This window comes from Perognathus longimembris, chromosome 15 (assembly GCF_023159225.1).
Source record: "Perognathus longimembris pacificus isolate PPM17 chromosome 15, ASM2315922v1, whole genome shotgun sequence".
Lineage (NCBI taxonomy): Eukaryota > Metazoa > Chordata > Mammalia > Rodentia > Heteromyidae > Perognathus > Perognathus longimembris.
Genome location: NC_063175.1, coordinates 11,354,369 through 11,369,240, shown reverse-complemented (window position 1 = coordinate 11,369,240; position 14,872 = coordinate 11,354,369). Strand labels below are relative to the sequence as shown.

The window sequence follows — 14,872 nt, the reverse complement described above, 5'->3', positions numbered from 1 at the left end:
GCCTCATCTTGCCTTGGAAAGTTGTATTTATGAACCACTTATTGGAATATATGGAGGAAAAAGTAGGAAAGAATGTTGTTAGCAGTATGCGACTCCAGAATTAGAATATTTTTTATTCCTGGGATTTTACTTTTCTGTGTTTTCTAAGATTTTTTTTTTTTACAAAATATAGTTTTTTATATAATGAGAAAGTTGAAGTAATTATAGAGCCTGTTCTTTTTTTGTGATAACAAAAGGATTTAAAATAAGTATAATGCTTATAACTACATGTTAAAGTTATCAGAAAGTGGAGTAATTGTTACACTCTTAACAACATAATACTGCAGGGGAGGTTATCCAGGAGTGGATTTCATATCTATGCCAGGTAGTGTGATCACTGAAGAATGCCAGAATCACAACCTTGCACAAAGGCCACTATGACCTTTTGCAGAAAACACCTCTGCAAATGGTGTCTGCCCAACAGCAGCTTGCTGACCCTTGGACTGACAGCACCCTTGTTATTGAACCTTGTGGCCAAGGCATATTGTTTTAAAGCAATAATGTATGCTGCCATCTTCATTTTGCCCTTTAAGACTTCCTTTGTGCCAGCCTCCTTGAATGCACAAACTGTGTGCTAGTGTTCCCATTGCATTGCTACTAACAAATTCATTAGTCTTGGGAGAATCTTTGTTTATAACATTGACACAAATCACAAAATAAATCACAAATGAATGTCTAGTAGAAGGAAATCTAGTCTACAAGTACCTTGCAACTATTAGGTCATAACAATATATAAATGTGATAAGTTTCACTGACTTGTTTTTGTCATTGGTGATCTTTGAGAATATTTGGAGATATTTCTCTGAGAATTACCTCCTATTTTATATTGAAGAGGCAAGTAGGTCCAAAATACCTGCTAAGTTTCTCTTCCTCTAGACTGTTGATCGGTTCAGAGAGTCATTGATACAGGATTTTAATTTTTTTTGCAGAACAAAATACACTTTATTATTATAAAGAAACACTTTCCACTACTGTGAGATCAGACAAGTTCAAAACCCCACCTCCCCATCAGGGCTTGAACTCACTATCTACCATTCTGACTGGGCTTGCTTGCTCATGGCCGGTGCTCCAACATTTGAGCCATGCCTCCAGTCTGACCATTAGCTCTAGTTAATTGGAAATGGAATCTTCTGTACTTTTCTGCCTGGGCTGGCTTTGAGCAGCCATCCTCCAGATATTAGCCTCCTGTGTAGCTAGTATAATAGGCATGAGCCACTAACATCTTATTGAAAGTAACTTCTTTGAAAATATTATGCTTCTTAAAAATGTATAGACTTGTCCTATCATTATCCCTTAGTACAGTATAACCAAGATTTGCATAGTAGCACTGCACTGTTTTCTGTATAAGACAGTTTTACATTTTTGGTGGTACTTGGATTTGAGTCCAGCTGATTGCAGTTAATTAGCAAGTGCTCTGCCAGGTGAGCACAAATCAAGGTTGAACTTTTTTGCTTTATTTTTATTTACTTTTGTTTTTTAGATCTTTCCCCTTTTTTTCTTGGGCTGCACTAGACTGGCCAGGACTGTTATCCTCATATATTCCCCCCCCCCCCCTCCCAGTGTAGCTGCCAGGGATGCCACTCATGTACCACCACACCACGCCTGGCATAAAGGTCCCTCTTGTGTTTGAGGACACCTATTTTATCCCTTTTGTTTTTGAAAATTTCATCAGGTTTAGGTATAGGAGTTGGTGATAATATACACAGTGATATTATGCATCAAAATGCCTTAAAAAGCAATTCAGAAGTGCTTGTTTAGGCTATGTGGTTTAAGATTAAATTCCTTATAAAGGCAAAAGATCCTTTAAGATAATAAAGTTGGTCATAATCTCGCATAGTTAATGTGAAATGAGTCTTAGATCTAGGGATCATTTTGCTTATTCTAAAATGAAAAAAGTTAGATTGGTTTAAAGAGGTTAAGTGATTAACCTAGTTCATGGTTTTAGATTCAGTTATGCTTTAAAAAAAGTCTTTAAGGACATTGATAAGAGACTAGTGTGTTGCTCCCGCTAAGAGTTTTTTTTTTCAAAGAATGAAGTGGCTTTTTTTTTTTTAAACCCTCTAGTACTTTTTTTATGTGAAGGTGATGGATAACTATTTATATGCCCACAATAATATATGAAAGTGCATAGTCTCATCTGTTGGATAACTTTTTTTTTTGAGTTGGTTGTAGGGCTTGAACTTGTGGCCTGGAGACTGTCCCTGAGCTCTTTTGCTCAAGGCTAGCACTCTCCTCCTTTGAGCCACAGCTCTACTTGTGGTTAATTGGAGATAAAAGAGTCTCAGAGGGATTTTTTTTGCCCAGGCTGGCTTTAAATTCATATTTTCAGATCTCAACCTCCTGAGTACTAGGATTACAGGTGTGAGCCCCAGGAGATGGGTAACTTCTAACTACAACTTTAGTTAGGTCCATAGACTGGGAAAGTCCTTTCATTTATTTTCAAATGACACTGCTGTGCTCAGTGAGTTTTTTTTTTTAATGAAACATTCAGAAACCTTATTAACCAATGCAGTATGAATAAATAGGGGCAGTAAAGAGTTTAGTTAAAAGTTAAGTATTACACATGTAGATAAAATAATGAATCTTTGCCCAGAATTCCTATGAAGAAATTTAGTGCCTAAATCTGTTTGAATGGAAATATATCGGGCATTGTTATAGCTGTTGGAGATAGAGCAGTAAACAAAATAAGGACCCAGTCCTCATGGGGCCTACTTACATCAAGTCTCATATTTTGGTATGAGATAGAAGAGGTCAATAAATTTAAGATAACTTCATTTATAGACTTGTAGGAAAATATTTTAAAGCTTCTTTGGATCTAAACTGTAAAAATGCTTTGTCACTGATACTTATTTCAGGAAAAGTTCAACATTGACTTGTGTGAACCAGGGAAGCACAATTTTCTATTTAAAATTCTTCTCATATATTGCTTAATTGATGGTACTACCTCTCATTTTTATTGCTTCAGAAATGTACCTTGTGTGCTTATGGATTAGAAAATAGGTGATACATAAAGAATTTATGAGTGATAACAGCCTAGTTAATTTGCTAAAGCCTGTATAAACATATCTGATGACCTGCATTGCTATAGCTGCATTGTTTATGTATTTGATGGAACCATTCAGCCTTTTCTCCTTGAGTAACTAGAATCCTGTAATCCTTTCAGAAGTACTTTGCCTGTGATCTAACTTTCTCACATTTGGCCCCACTACTTTCCCCTACCTCCCAGTAGCATTGCTTTAAGGGATCAAGCTTTCAGCAAGCACATGGGCTTTTAGGGGACATTCAAGCTCTACACTGTAGCAGGGATGGGTATTTGGTAGGATGGGGGCATAACACTGTGGGATGTGCTGGCATTGCACAAAGGCTGTGGACCAATATCATTGTACCACCCAGTCACAAATACCTTGTGTCACTGTTGTGTAAAAGATTGTTTTTTAGCCCTGCACATTTGGCCTCCTGCCTGTAATAATCAACTAGGGATAGGGGAATGATAAAAATTTCCCCTGCAACCCAAACTTCTTACTATCTCTAAAACTGAGTGTTAAATTTTTGTGCATGTATCTATTTCTTTGAGGTGGGTTTGTTCAATTTACAAAGGGATCTGGATTTTACAAATGTGGGCCAGTTGTTTCTTTCCAAGACTTTTTTTAAGCTATGCAATTTGGCTATTCTTAGTTTATGGTCCTAAATACTGGAAAATGGGCTCAGATTTTGCTGGGAGCAAATCTCCTTTAAAAAGTGTGTTGAGGGCTTGGGAATATGGCCTAGTGGTAGAGTTCTTGCCTTGTATGCATGAAGCCCTGCGTTCGATTCCTCAGCACCACATATATAGAAAATGGCCAGAAGGCATGCTGTGGCTCAAGTGGTAGAGTGCTAGCCTTGAGCAAAAAGAAGCCAGGGACCGTGCTCAGGCCGAGTTCAAGCCCCAGGACTGGCAAAAAAAAAAAAAAAAAAAGAAAAAGAAAGGGTTTTTATTTTATTCTTAGTGCTAATAATAAGGTCCTAGTTAAAGTAGCTTAGAAAATTTTATACTCAGTTATGATTTATGAGTTTTTTTAACTGAATAAGAGAAAGGTTATTTGAAAATAAAGGCAGTGATGTTGGGGTTCTGGACACCCCCTTTCTCCCCCCACGGGGAGAATGGTAACCACAAACTCTATGAAAGAGCACTCAGCCTGGCCCTCCGCCAGCGGAAGGCCAAAGGCGTGCTCACATGGGCAAGCGCTAAGTTGAGGACGGGTTGCTGAAGCTTCCCCTCCCCCCAGGCCCCCCACATGTTACCGAGGGCGGAGGCGAAAAGGAAGGCATCAGGGACACGCTGCGGTGGTGGAATGCGTCTCAAAGACTTTAATATGGAAGGGCACTTATATAGAAGTAATGGCGGGAAAGAAAGGGGGCTGGCCAAAGGGTCAGTCATAGGCTAGGGGTCACGTTCATCAAGTGACATCACGAAACTTCCCTCTGTGGGCGGGACAACCCCATCATGGTGGCACGCACGTGTTCACCTCCCAAGGGGTGGAGGTCAAAAGGTGGGAGGGGCTTCTATTGTCCCAAGGCTGGTGGAAGGGCAGTCTTTCCCAGGCCATAATAATCCCCAACACAGTGAAAGTAACAAAACTTCCTATCCAGATAGGGGATGACTCGAGAAGTCCTGATGTATGGGTTTTGAGAATGGTAAGGATAGAATTTAATTAAGACTCCTTTCACAGCTCCCCATGTGTTTCCAGGTAACCCCTGTGGATGTGTATAGTAAGGGAGACAGGTTGGAGTTTCTCCTCTCCCTTAATGTTAATTGTGTGGTAAGGGGCTAATCTATTTTAAAAAATATATGAGCAATAAGGAGCCAAAAAGGGTTGAATAATCAGCTTGACAATATAAGCATTCATGATAAAATCATTTTACTTCTTAGGGCTTGACCAAAAAACTGTTCTACCTTTGTCCAGTCAGTTTCCTCTTCTCCTTTCTGGCTAGACTGATTTGCTTCCTTTCATCTCCTGCACTCCTCCTAATGTCTCTTTGGATTCCTTTAAGTAATTGTTGTGTTTTTTCCAGTATTTATCAAAATGAATCATTTTACTTGGTTGGAGAATTGTCTCAATTTGGATGTATAGAATGTGAATATTTCCAAGTTTGGAAAGACAGGTTTATTCATGCTCAGCAGATTTAAATTAAGATGGGCTTTTATTTTTATTTTGAATTTAATTTGATTGACAAGGTGATGTACAGATGGGGTACAGTTACATAAGGTAGTGAGTACATTTCTTGTCATATTTGTTACATCCTCCCTCATTTTCCTTTCCAAGCACATGTACAATATCCAGTGTACCAAAATCATACACAGTGACCAAAGGAAATACCATACATCAAAGGAAATTCACCTAGTACATTAAACATAAGGACAACAATAAAATCCTCCTGTTTCCATCTCTTGGAGTTCATTTTACTTACCCTCATCTTATATAATCATATATACATAGCTGTTGAGCTGTTGTGATCCTCTGATAGGTCTAACCTAGACCTTTTTTTTATGTTTATTTAGTAATTGCTTGGTTTTAGAGACATAATGTAGAGTCGCTGACCAAAACATGTGGAGAGGGCTGGGAATACGGCCTAGTGGCAAGAGTGCTTGCCTCCCATACATGAAGCCCTGGGTTCAGTTCCCCAGCATCACATATACAGAAAATGGCCAGAAGTGGCGCTGTGGCTCAAGTGGCAGAGTGCTAGCCTTGAGCAAAAAGAAGCCAGGGACAGTGCTCAGGCCCTGAGTCCAAGGCCCAGGACTGGCCAAAAAAACCTAAAACATGTGGAGATACCATTTGAAAAGAAGTTTGTTATTTTACAGACATGATCTCTACTGTTCTCCTTGCCGCTTGCCCCCCCCCCCCCCCCCCCCCCCCCCCCGCGCGCCACCTATCAGGGAGACCATGCACCTTTGTTCTCTGTGCTCTAGGCTTGTCTCGCTCAACATTATTTGTTCAAGTTCTGATCATTTCTCTGTGAATGCCATTATTTTATAATTTCTAATCACTGTGTAGAATTCCATTGTGTACAGGTACCACACTTTTTGGATCCATTCATCTGTAGTGGGGTATCTGGGTTGTTTCCATATCTTGGCTATTGTGAATTGTGCAGCAATAAACATGGATGTGCAGGTGTCTTTGTGGTATCCTGGGTCCTGCTGTTCTGGATAGATGCCTAGGAGTGGTATAGCTGGGTCATAAGGTATGTCTATGATGAGTCTTTTGAGGAACCTCCATACTGTTCTCCAGAGTAGTTGTACTAGTTTACAATCCCACTAACAGTGGAGAAGGGTTCCTCTTTCCCCTCCAGCATTTGTTGTTGCCTGAGTTCAGAGTTTAGGCCATTCTAACTGGAGTGAGGTGGTATCTCAGGGTTGTTTTTATTTGCCATTTCCTTTACTGCCAGGGATGTTGAACATTTCCTAATACATTTCTTTGCCATTTTTATTTCTTATCCTGTGAAGTCTCTCTTTAGCTCCTTTGCCCATTTAATAATTGGTTTACTGTGTTTGGAGGGGGTTAGTTTCTTGAGTTCTCTGTAGATGATGGATATTAGGCCTTCGTCTGTTGCTTTGCCGTGAAGATCTTTTCCCAGTTGGTTGGCTGTTTTTCTAGTTTAGTGGCTGTGTCTTTAGCTGTGCAGAAGTCCCATTTGTCGAGTCTCTGCCCTATCTGTTGTGCCCCTGGGACTCTATTCAGGAAGTTTTTGTCTATGCCTGTAAGTTCTAGTGTCTCTCCTACTCTGTCCTTCAGTAGTTTCAGGGTTTCAGGTCTGATATTGAGGTCTTTAATCCATTTTGAGTTGATCTTGGTGCATGGTGATAGGCTAGGGTCCACTTTGAGTTTTCCCCATGTGGTTGCCCAGTTTTTCCAGCACCAGTAGTTGAAGAGGCTGTTTCCCCCCCCCCCCCCCCCATTGTATGTCTTTAGCTCCTTTGTCAAATGTCAGCTGACTGTAAGTATGCGGCTTTATTTCTGGGGCTTCTATCCTATTCCATTGATCTTCAGGTCTGTTGTTAGGCCAGTACCAGGCTGTTTTTGTTATGATGGCTCTATAATAAAGCTTGAAGTCTGGTATTGTGATACCTCCTGTGCTGCTTCTTTTGCCTAGAATTCCTCTGGCTATTCTAGGTCTTTTGTTGTTCCATATAAATTGATGGGTTGTTTTCTCTATTTCAGTGAAAAATGTAGCTGGGACTTTGATGTGGATTGCGTTGAATTTGTATAACATTTTGGGCAGTATGGCCATTTTCACTATATTGATTCTGCCTACCCATGAGCATGGGTTGTCTTTCCATCTCCTGATGTCTGCTTTGATTTCTCTATTTTTAGATTTTTATAATTCTCATTAAATAGGTCATTCACATTTTTGGTTAGGTTAGTCCCTAGGTATTTTATTCTTTGTTTAGCTTTTGCAAGTGGTATTGATTCCATAATTTCCTTTTCTGCTTATACTTTGCTGGTATACAGAAAGGCTGCTGATTTTTGTGGACTGATTTTTGTAGCCTGCTACTTTGCCAAAATGGTTTATATTAGTTCTAGGAGCTTGAGGGCTGAGTTTTGGGGTCCTTCAGGTGTAAGATCATGTTATCTGTGAATGGGGATAGTTTGATTTCTTCTTTTCCAATGTGGATCCCTTTAATCCCTTTAATGTCCTTTTCTTGCCTTATTGCTATGGCTAGGGATTCCAGGACAATATTGAATAGAAGCGGGGAGAGTGGGCATCCTTGTCTTGTTCCTGATTTTAGGGGAAATGCTTTTAGTTTCTCCCCATTTAATATATTAGCAGTTGCTCTGTTGTATATGGTGTTTACTGTTTTGGAGAATGTTCCTTCTATTCCTATTTTCTCCAGGGCTTTTAACATGTACGGGTGTTGTATTTTGTTGAAGGCTTTTTGGGCATAAGATTGGCTTTTATAGTTGCTGTTTTTTTGTTGTTGTTGTTTTGTTTTGTTTTTGCAGTGAGCCACAACCTCCAGTCCCCTATTTGATGTTGCTTAAGCGCCAGTTCTGTGTGTTTATGTGTGCATGAGTATGCAGGTGTTGGTCTTGGGGCTTGAATGCAGGGCCTTGGCACTCTGAGTTCTTTTAAAAAGTACTTAGAACAGTGTTTTGTTTTGTCTTTGAATAGTTAATATAACTATGGGATTATTGCTTCCTATTGGAATGTGTTTTTTAAGTTTTATTTCTTGCCTCCAAATTAACCAATAATTACTTTTTGTTGTCTAACCAGTAATAACAAAAGATTACTGTTTTAAGCTTTTCTTCAGCCTGGAGCAAATGGCTTTAATCTTCATGCTTTGAGGATTACCAGTTTAAGCAAGCAGGGCTAGATCAATTTTTTTGTTTGTTTGGTTCAGAACAATTTTTTTTTCACCAGTCCTGGGGCTTGAACTCAGGGCCTGAGCACTGTCCCTGGTCTCTTTTTGCTCAAGGCTAGCACTCTATCACTTGAGCTATAAGTACTGAAGAATCAAACCCAGGGCTTCATGTATCGAGGCAAGTATTCTAGGCCATATTCCCAGCCCCCAGAACAAATCTTGTCTAAGAAAATTTTGTATTTAGATAGAAAAAAATGTTTTACAGTGTGAATGAATGGATTGAGTAAATGAGAAATGAGTAAGCCCACTAAATCAAATTAAGATGAGTGGCACTGTAGTCATAGGTTATATGGTGCTTTGAGATATAGAGACTTTATAAGCTGAATTTTTAAGATTGGCACTGATTTGAAGACCACTAGAAAATTCTGTTGCTTCCAGTAATGTGAGATTGTACTATAAGAATATAATTGTAAATTTCCCTATAGATTGAAACTTTCAAAACACATTTCAAACAATACTATTTTTTAGACATGTGAATTACGGGTTCAGAATGAAGATGAACATGGTTAGTAAGTCTACCACCTGGAAAAGAAAAAGACACTGTTGGCTATTGGGTAATATTTGTGTGCATACAGGTATCAGCACATAAACATAGTTGAGGTTATGTTTGCATAGTTTTGAATTCAGCTTTTGTTATGAATCTAATTACATTCTTTTCTCTTTTTAAACCCAATAGGTCCCTTTACAGATGTAGTCACTACAAATCTTAAATTGCGAAATCCGTCAGAGAGAAAAGTATGTTTCAAAGTGAAGACGACAGCACCTCGCCGGTACTGTGTGAGGCCCAACAGTGGAATTATCGACCCAGGCTCAACTGTGACTGTTTCAGGTAGAAATCAGTTTTGAATTGTGTTGTTTTATGATTATGTTTTGACTTCATAGTGTTTCATCTTAAGGGAGAGAAATAGTTTTTATATTATTCTGACTTTGCTTTCAAAGATGTTCTCTGGTTATTCCATAGAAAACTTCTCATTTTATGTAAGTATGATTAATTTATAATTGCCCAAATTTGGTGTTTAGTTTAAAAACGAAATGTCAAGCTCTAAACTAGCTTATACCTCATTCTCTGCTATGATTCCTCTATGTAATCTTTGAAAATGACAACATGTTTACAATTACTTATAGTATATTCCCTACTACACACAGCTAGAAGTATTCTGATTCTTTTGCTTTAAATGCACAATGCCTCATTTGCCATCTTTATCAAGTAAGACGAGTTCTTATTGTAAATCCTAACAGTATCTGGCCCTTGAAAACTTCACTAGTCTCTTGTTATTTACTTTTGAAAAGTGTGCTGAGTTTCTTCCACGTATAAATTGTTTACTCCTGTGGAATGCTTGCTGGTATTCTCTATAATGTGTTTTCTTTTCTCAGTGCCTCAAGACTTCCCAGGATGATACTCCTTAACAATATAATATAGCTGAAAGATAGGAAGCAAGTACGCGAATGTGTGTGTCTCGTTATAAATATGCTCTCCAAAAACCATTGGAGTTTACAACAATAGAAAAAAAATAATGGTCTCAAGAAGACAAAATTTACTGTGCAGAAGGGTGCACCATCAGCCAAAAATCTGGCAAGCAAGCGCATAGAGCAGCCAGTCTACTCCAGTATTTATCCTAACCCAGCAGGCCCTGCTGCCTGCTCAGATTGATTGAGCTCAGGTTCACAGTCTGCTCATGATTGGCTAGTTTGAATAGGGTAAAATGTATTTACATAAGGTGATTCTGAAATAAGATTACTCGAAATACACTCACATCTTCTATTTTTTGTATAGTCTGGGTCATGTCTTAATTCCATCTTGAAAAGAAACCAGTTTAAGACAAAACCTCAGATTTAAAAAATCCTTTGTCTCAGAGCAGTTCTTTTTCTTAGCAAGAGCCAACTTACCTGGCCAAAGCAGAAACTTTTAAGCAATACACTCTGATAGAAAAGAAAGTTTTTCTCTGGTACTTTTCTTTTGGAAGAAGGTTGTAGGCTTTATGTGGAAACCATTTATTCTTTTTTTTACAACAGTAATTCTCATATTGTGATGCTGTAATAGCTTGGGAAACAGAGACACATGGATTCATCATCTTTCAGATCAGAATTGGAGATATGGCCAAGAAATCTTAAATTTAAAAAGACCCTTGATGCCTGTAATCCTAGTTACTTAGTGTTAGGTCTGTGTAGGAGAATAGCCCCCTTCCCGCTTCCTCTTCACTTGCCTGAAACCAGTAATCACTTGACTGAATCAGCAAAGGACCTTAGACTCTGAGGTTACTTCCTCATCCTCTGAGGTCACTTCCTCAGCTTCCCCAGTCACTCCTCCTTCAGACAGTGAAGAGGTTTCCTAGGCTTTGAGATTACTCTCACATCCTCTGTAGTCACACCTCTGGCCTTTGCCTATGTAATCTCATTCACCCCTCAGTCCCTGCCTCTTCTTTCTCCACATGCCTTCATCTTGTGCAGGCCAGCCGTTTGCTCTCCTTTTAGTAAACTCTTTTCTGCTGGGAAGACCTAACTAACATTTAGAAGACTGAAATCTGAGGATTGTGGTTCAAAGTCAGCCCAAGTAGGAAAGTCTTGAGACTCATTTCCAGTTAATCATCAAAAGCTGAAAGTGGAGCTGTAGCTCAACTGGTAGTATGTCAGTCTTGGGCACAAAAAAATAAGGGACAGTACTCAGGTCCTGAATTCAGATCCCAGTACCTATACCCCCTCCCATCCCCCAAATATTCTTAAGATATTAAAATAATTCTGTACTGATTTTAGGTTTTCAAACCGACAGCATATTAAAAATAGCAAATCATACTGGATGAGAGCCTTGTAGAACAGGCCCGTTGGGAGAATTTAGAAGTGCAACAGGACTGTAAAGGCAGTATGGAAAGACAGTTCTTGTTGACACTGTCTTCCCATAGGTGTATCCTACACTGGAGAGCTAGGAGGCTCTACAAAAGGTTTTTGTTTGTCTTTAAGAGGGTTGTGGTAAGGTGGCTTGGGAGGATTGGTTTTATATTTGCTTACTTATTAGTTTCTGAGAAGATGATGGGAAATAAGAGAAAGCTACATAACTGGATTCAATGGCACATACTTGATTTCTCCTACTCTGAAGGTAAAGATTGAGGGTATTGCAGTTTGAGACCAGGCTAGGCAAAAAGTTTGGAGAGCTGCATCTCAAGTCAGGAATGATACACAACTATAATCGTAGCCATGTGAGGGGCATAATAGAATTGAATTCCAGGACAGCCTGGCTAAAATGTATAAGACCTTCTGTGAGAAATAACTACTTGCCTAAGAGTTGAGTTCAAACCCTTATACTGGGAGTTTGGGATTTTAGGTTAAGAAAGATAGAGTCTGTAGATGATGCTCAAGAGGCTAAGATCTGAGGATCACAGTTCAAAGCCAGCCAGGGCAGGAAAGTCCAACCACCAAAAAGCCAGAAGTGGAGCTGTGGCTCAAGTGGTAGAATAGCAGCCTTGAGTGAGAAAGCTAAGGGACAGTGCCCAGTCTCTGATCTCTAGTCCTGGCACTGGCACAAAGAGAAAAAGCAAGAAATTTAACAACAAGGAATTAGCTGGGTTTAGTTGGCTCACACCTGTTGTAATCCTAGTTACTGAGGAAGTTGAAGTATAGGATGATGGTTCAGAGCTAACCTGAGCAGCAGAGTCTGAGACTGTTTCATCTCCATTTAGCCATAAGAAATAAAGCTGGGCCTGAGGGTAGGTAGAACACTAGCTTCTGCATAAAAGCTCAAGCACAGTGCTTAATTTCAAGCCTCAGAATGAGCACCAAAAAAAGGAAAAAAGATTAAATAAAGGATTTATGCATTCTGGATTTTTTTTTGTTTTTGGCACTCATCCTGGCACTTGAACTCAGGGCCTGGGCTTCCTCTCTAAGCTCTTTTGCTCAAGGCTATAGCCCTCTATTACTTTGAACCACAGCTCCACTTCAGGTTCTCAGACTTTCCTGCTCCAGACTTTTCCTGCTTCTGTTGGCTTGGAATCTTGAGCCTTAGAATTCAGCCGAGTACTAGGATTACTGGCATGAGCCACCAGTACCCACCAGTGTCTGGTGCATTCTAGATCTTGCTTTCTGTCTACATCTTTAGTCCTTTCACTAAATGTGAAGAAAATGAAATGATTAAATCCATATGGATAAAAATAATTTTCAGTGCAGTTAGGTTAAACCTAAGCATCCATAAAAGTATTCAGGATAAGTTTTTCTTGAAGATTTATGGCTGAACTCATATCAGTATTAAGAAAAGATATACTTTGCAGAACAGTTTCTCCTACACAGTCCCCCCTTGTATCACAACAAGTGGCTTGTTGAAAACTTCGTAAACTACTAATTAGACTAGTTACTGATTCTTACACAGTTAGAATTCTTAGGCTACTAAGAATTAGAAATGCATAGAAAAATTTTGAATACTATTACTAGGAATTAAAATTCCAGAGATCAAGAGTTTTATGACTTCCTTTCATATTTTCTTAGAATCAGATTTGATTGAACAGTGGGTACATTTTTGAGTAACATATCCTTTTTAGAGAAAAATTAACGCATGATAGTCAAATTTTTGTCTAAAACTTTATAAAAAGTAGTTATACAAAAGGGTTTCATGTCAACAAATCCATTTATAAGTATAGTACATCTTGACCAATGTCACCCCTTTTAACTTGGCCCTGATCTTTCCCAACTCCACCAGCTACTTCAAGTTAAACTGTTCCATTTAAATATATGTACATTGAATATAATTACTGTATTCACCTATGCTTCTTCTCTGCCCCATTCCCTTTTTGATACCCCTCCTCCCTAAAATCACTTGGTATTCATCCTGTTAAAGTGTTGGTTAGTTGTTCGGAGGAGTTTTATGCCATTGGAATTGTGTGTGTGTGTATGTATGTATGTGTGTATGTGTTCATGTATGTTTATAACTTTTAGAAACATGAGCCATTTGAGCCTGAGATAGTTTTTAAAGTCATTGAATATCTTATGAAACACCTCAGTTATGTAACTTTAAGATTATTACTGAATACTAAAACGAATTCTAAATTTGTTTTGTAAGTAGTCTTAATAAGAAGTTTACTAGATTTAATAATAATGGTGATAAAGTTAAAATTTTCACAAACGTTTAGAGAAGGCAGCATGCATACATATGCATTTTTAAACAGCTATTTGGTTATTAATGACTTAGCAAGTCAGAAGGAAGACAATAGAAAAATTAATTATTGGAATCCATAAAGTTGATTGTGGATGCTTTAGTGTTAGAATTCAAGGGCTGGGAATGTAGCTTAGTGGTAGAGTGCTTGCCTAGCATGCATGAAGCCCTGTCAGGGTTCCATTCCTCAGTACCATATAAACAGAAAACCCAAAGTGATGCAGTGGTTCAAAGGGTGGAGTGCCAGCCTTGTGCATAAAGAGGTTTAGGGACAATGTCCAGGCCTTGAGTTCAAGCCCCAGGACTGGCCAAAAACAAACAAAAATCCAATGTTGCTTCCTTAAAGCCATCTTGGTTTTCTTTAAATTTATGTTATTTCCGAGATCATAGAAATGATAACCAAATGCAGAAGAGTAATTGATGTCTTTTTTTTTTATTTATTAATGCTGTAACCCTTTGACTATGATCCAATCATAGAAATGATAACCAAATGCAGAAGAATAATTTGTCTTTTTTTAAATTTAGTAATGCTGTAACCCTTTGACTATGATCCAGTCATAGAAATGATAACCAAATGCAGAAGAATAATTTATGTCTTTTTTTATTTAGTAATGCTGCAACCCTTTGACTATGATCCGAATGAAAAAAGTAAACACAAGTTTATGGTACAGACAATTTTTGCTCCACCAAACTTTACAGATATGGAAGCTGTGGTAAGTATAGAAGTTGTACGAATATAATCTAAACCATAGGTTTATTTACAAACCGTGTGTGTGTGAGAGAGACAGACAGACAGACAGACAGACAGAGATAGGGAAGAGGGGAGAGAGAGACGGACAGATAGACATTCAGGGCCAGGGTTTGAACTCAGTGCCAGTGTGCCATCCCTGAGCTATTGTGCTCAAGGCTAGTAGTACTCTTCCTTGAACTGTAGCTCTACTTTTCAGCTTTTTTGTGTTTAATGGGACATAAGAGTCTCATGGAGTTTCTTGTCTGGTTGTTTTCCTGCCTGGGCTGCCTTCAAATAATGATTCTCAGACCTCAGTCTCCTGAGTAACTAGGAGAGGTATGAGCTACCGGTGCCAGGCTATAAACCTAATTTTTAACATTTGAAAAAGTCTGTTCATTACAAATAATCCTAATTAGAAGGAGAACTTTTGAAATATTGCTTTGAAATCATTCAGAAATGTTGACTTGAAAGTTATCACTGGTGATGTAATTTTAATGGAATGGTTTATGATAGGAACGCACACCCTGCCAGGGGTGCTGGCTGAGTTACAGATACTCCTTACCAGTGC

General features: G+C 38.7%; 1 protein-coding gene and 1 long non-coding RNA gene across 3 annotated transcripts in view; both read left to right on the top strand.

Moving 5' to 3' along the window:
- Nucleotides 1-14,872, top strand: part of Vapa (VAMP associated protein A) — a 41,381-nt gene that overhangs the window by 7,962 nt on the left and 18,547 nt on the right. For both annotated transcript variants that reach the window (XM_048363001.1, XM_048363002.1), the window contains exons 2-3: nt 9,117-9,269; nt 14,184-14,287. In XM_048363001.1, coding sequence (XP_048218958.1) covers nt 9,117-9,269; nt 14,184-14,287 — 257 coding nt within the window. The remainder of the gene's footprint in view (nt 1-9,116; nt 9,270-14,183; nt 14,288-14,872) is intronic.
- On the top strand, nt 2,306-5,665 carry LOC125363761. The gene is made up of 3 exons (XR_007213337.1): nt 2,306-2,690; nt 4,459-4,465; nt 5,635-5,665. It is a non-coding gene; the product is annotated as an uncharacterized LOC125363761 (long non-coding RNA).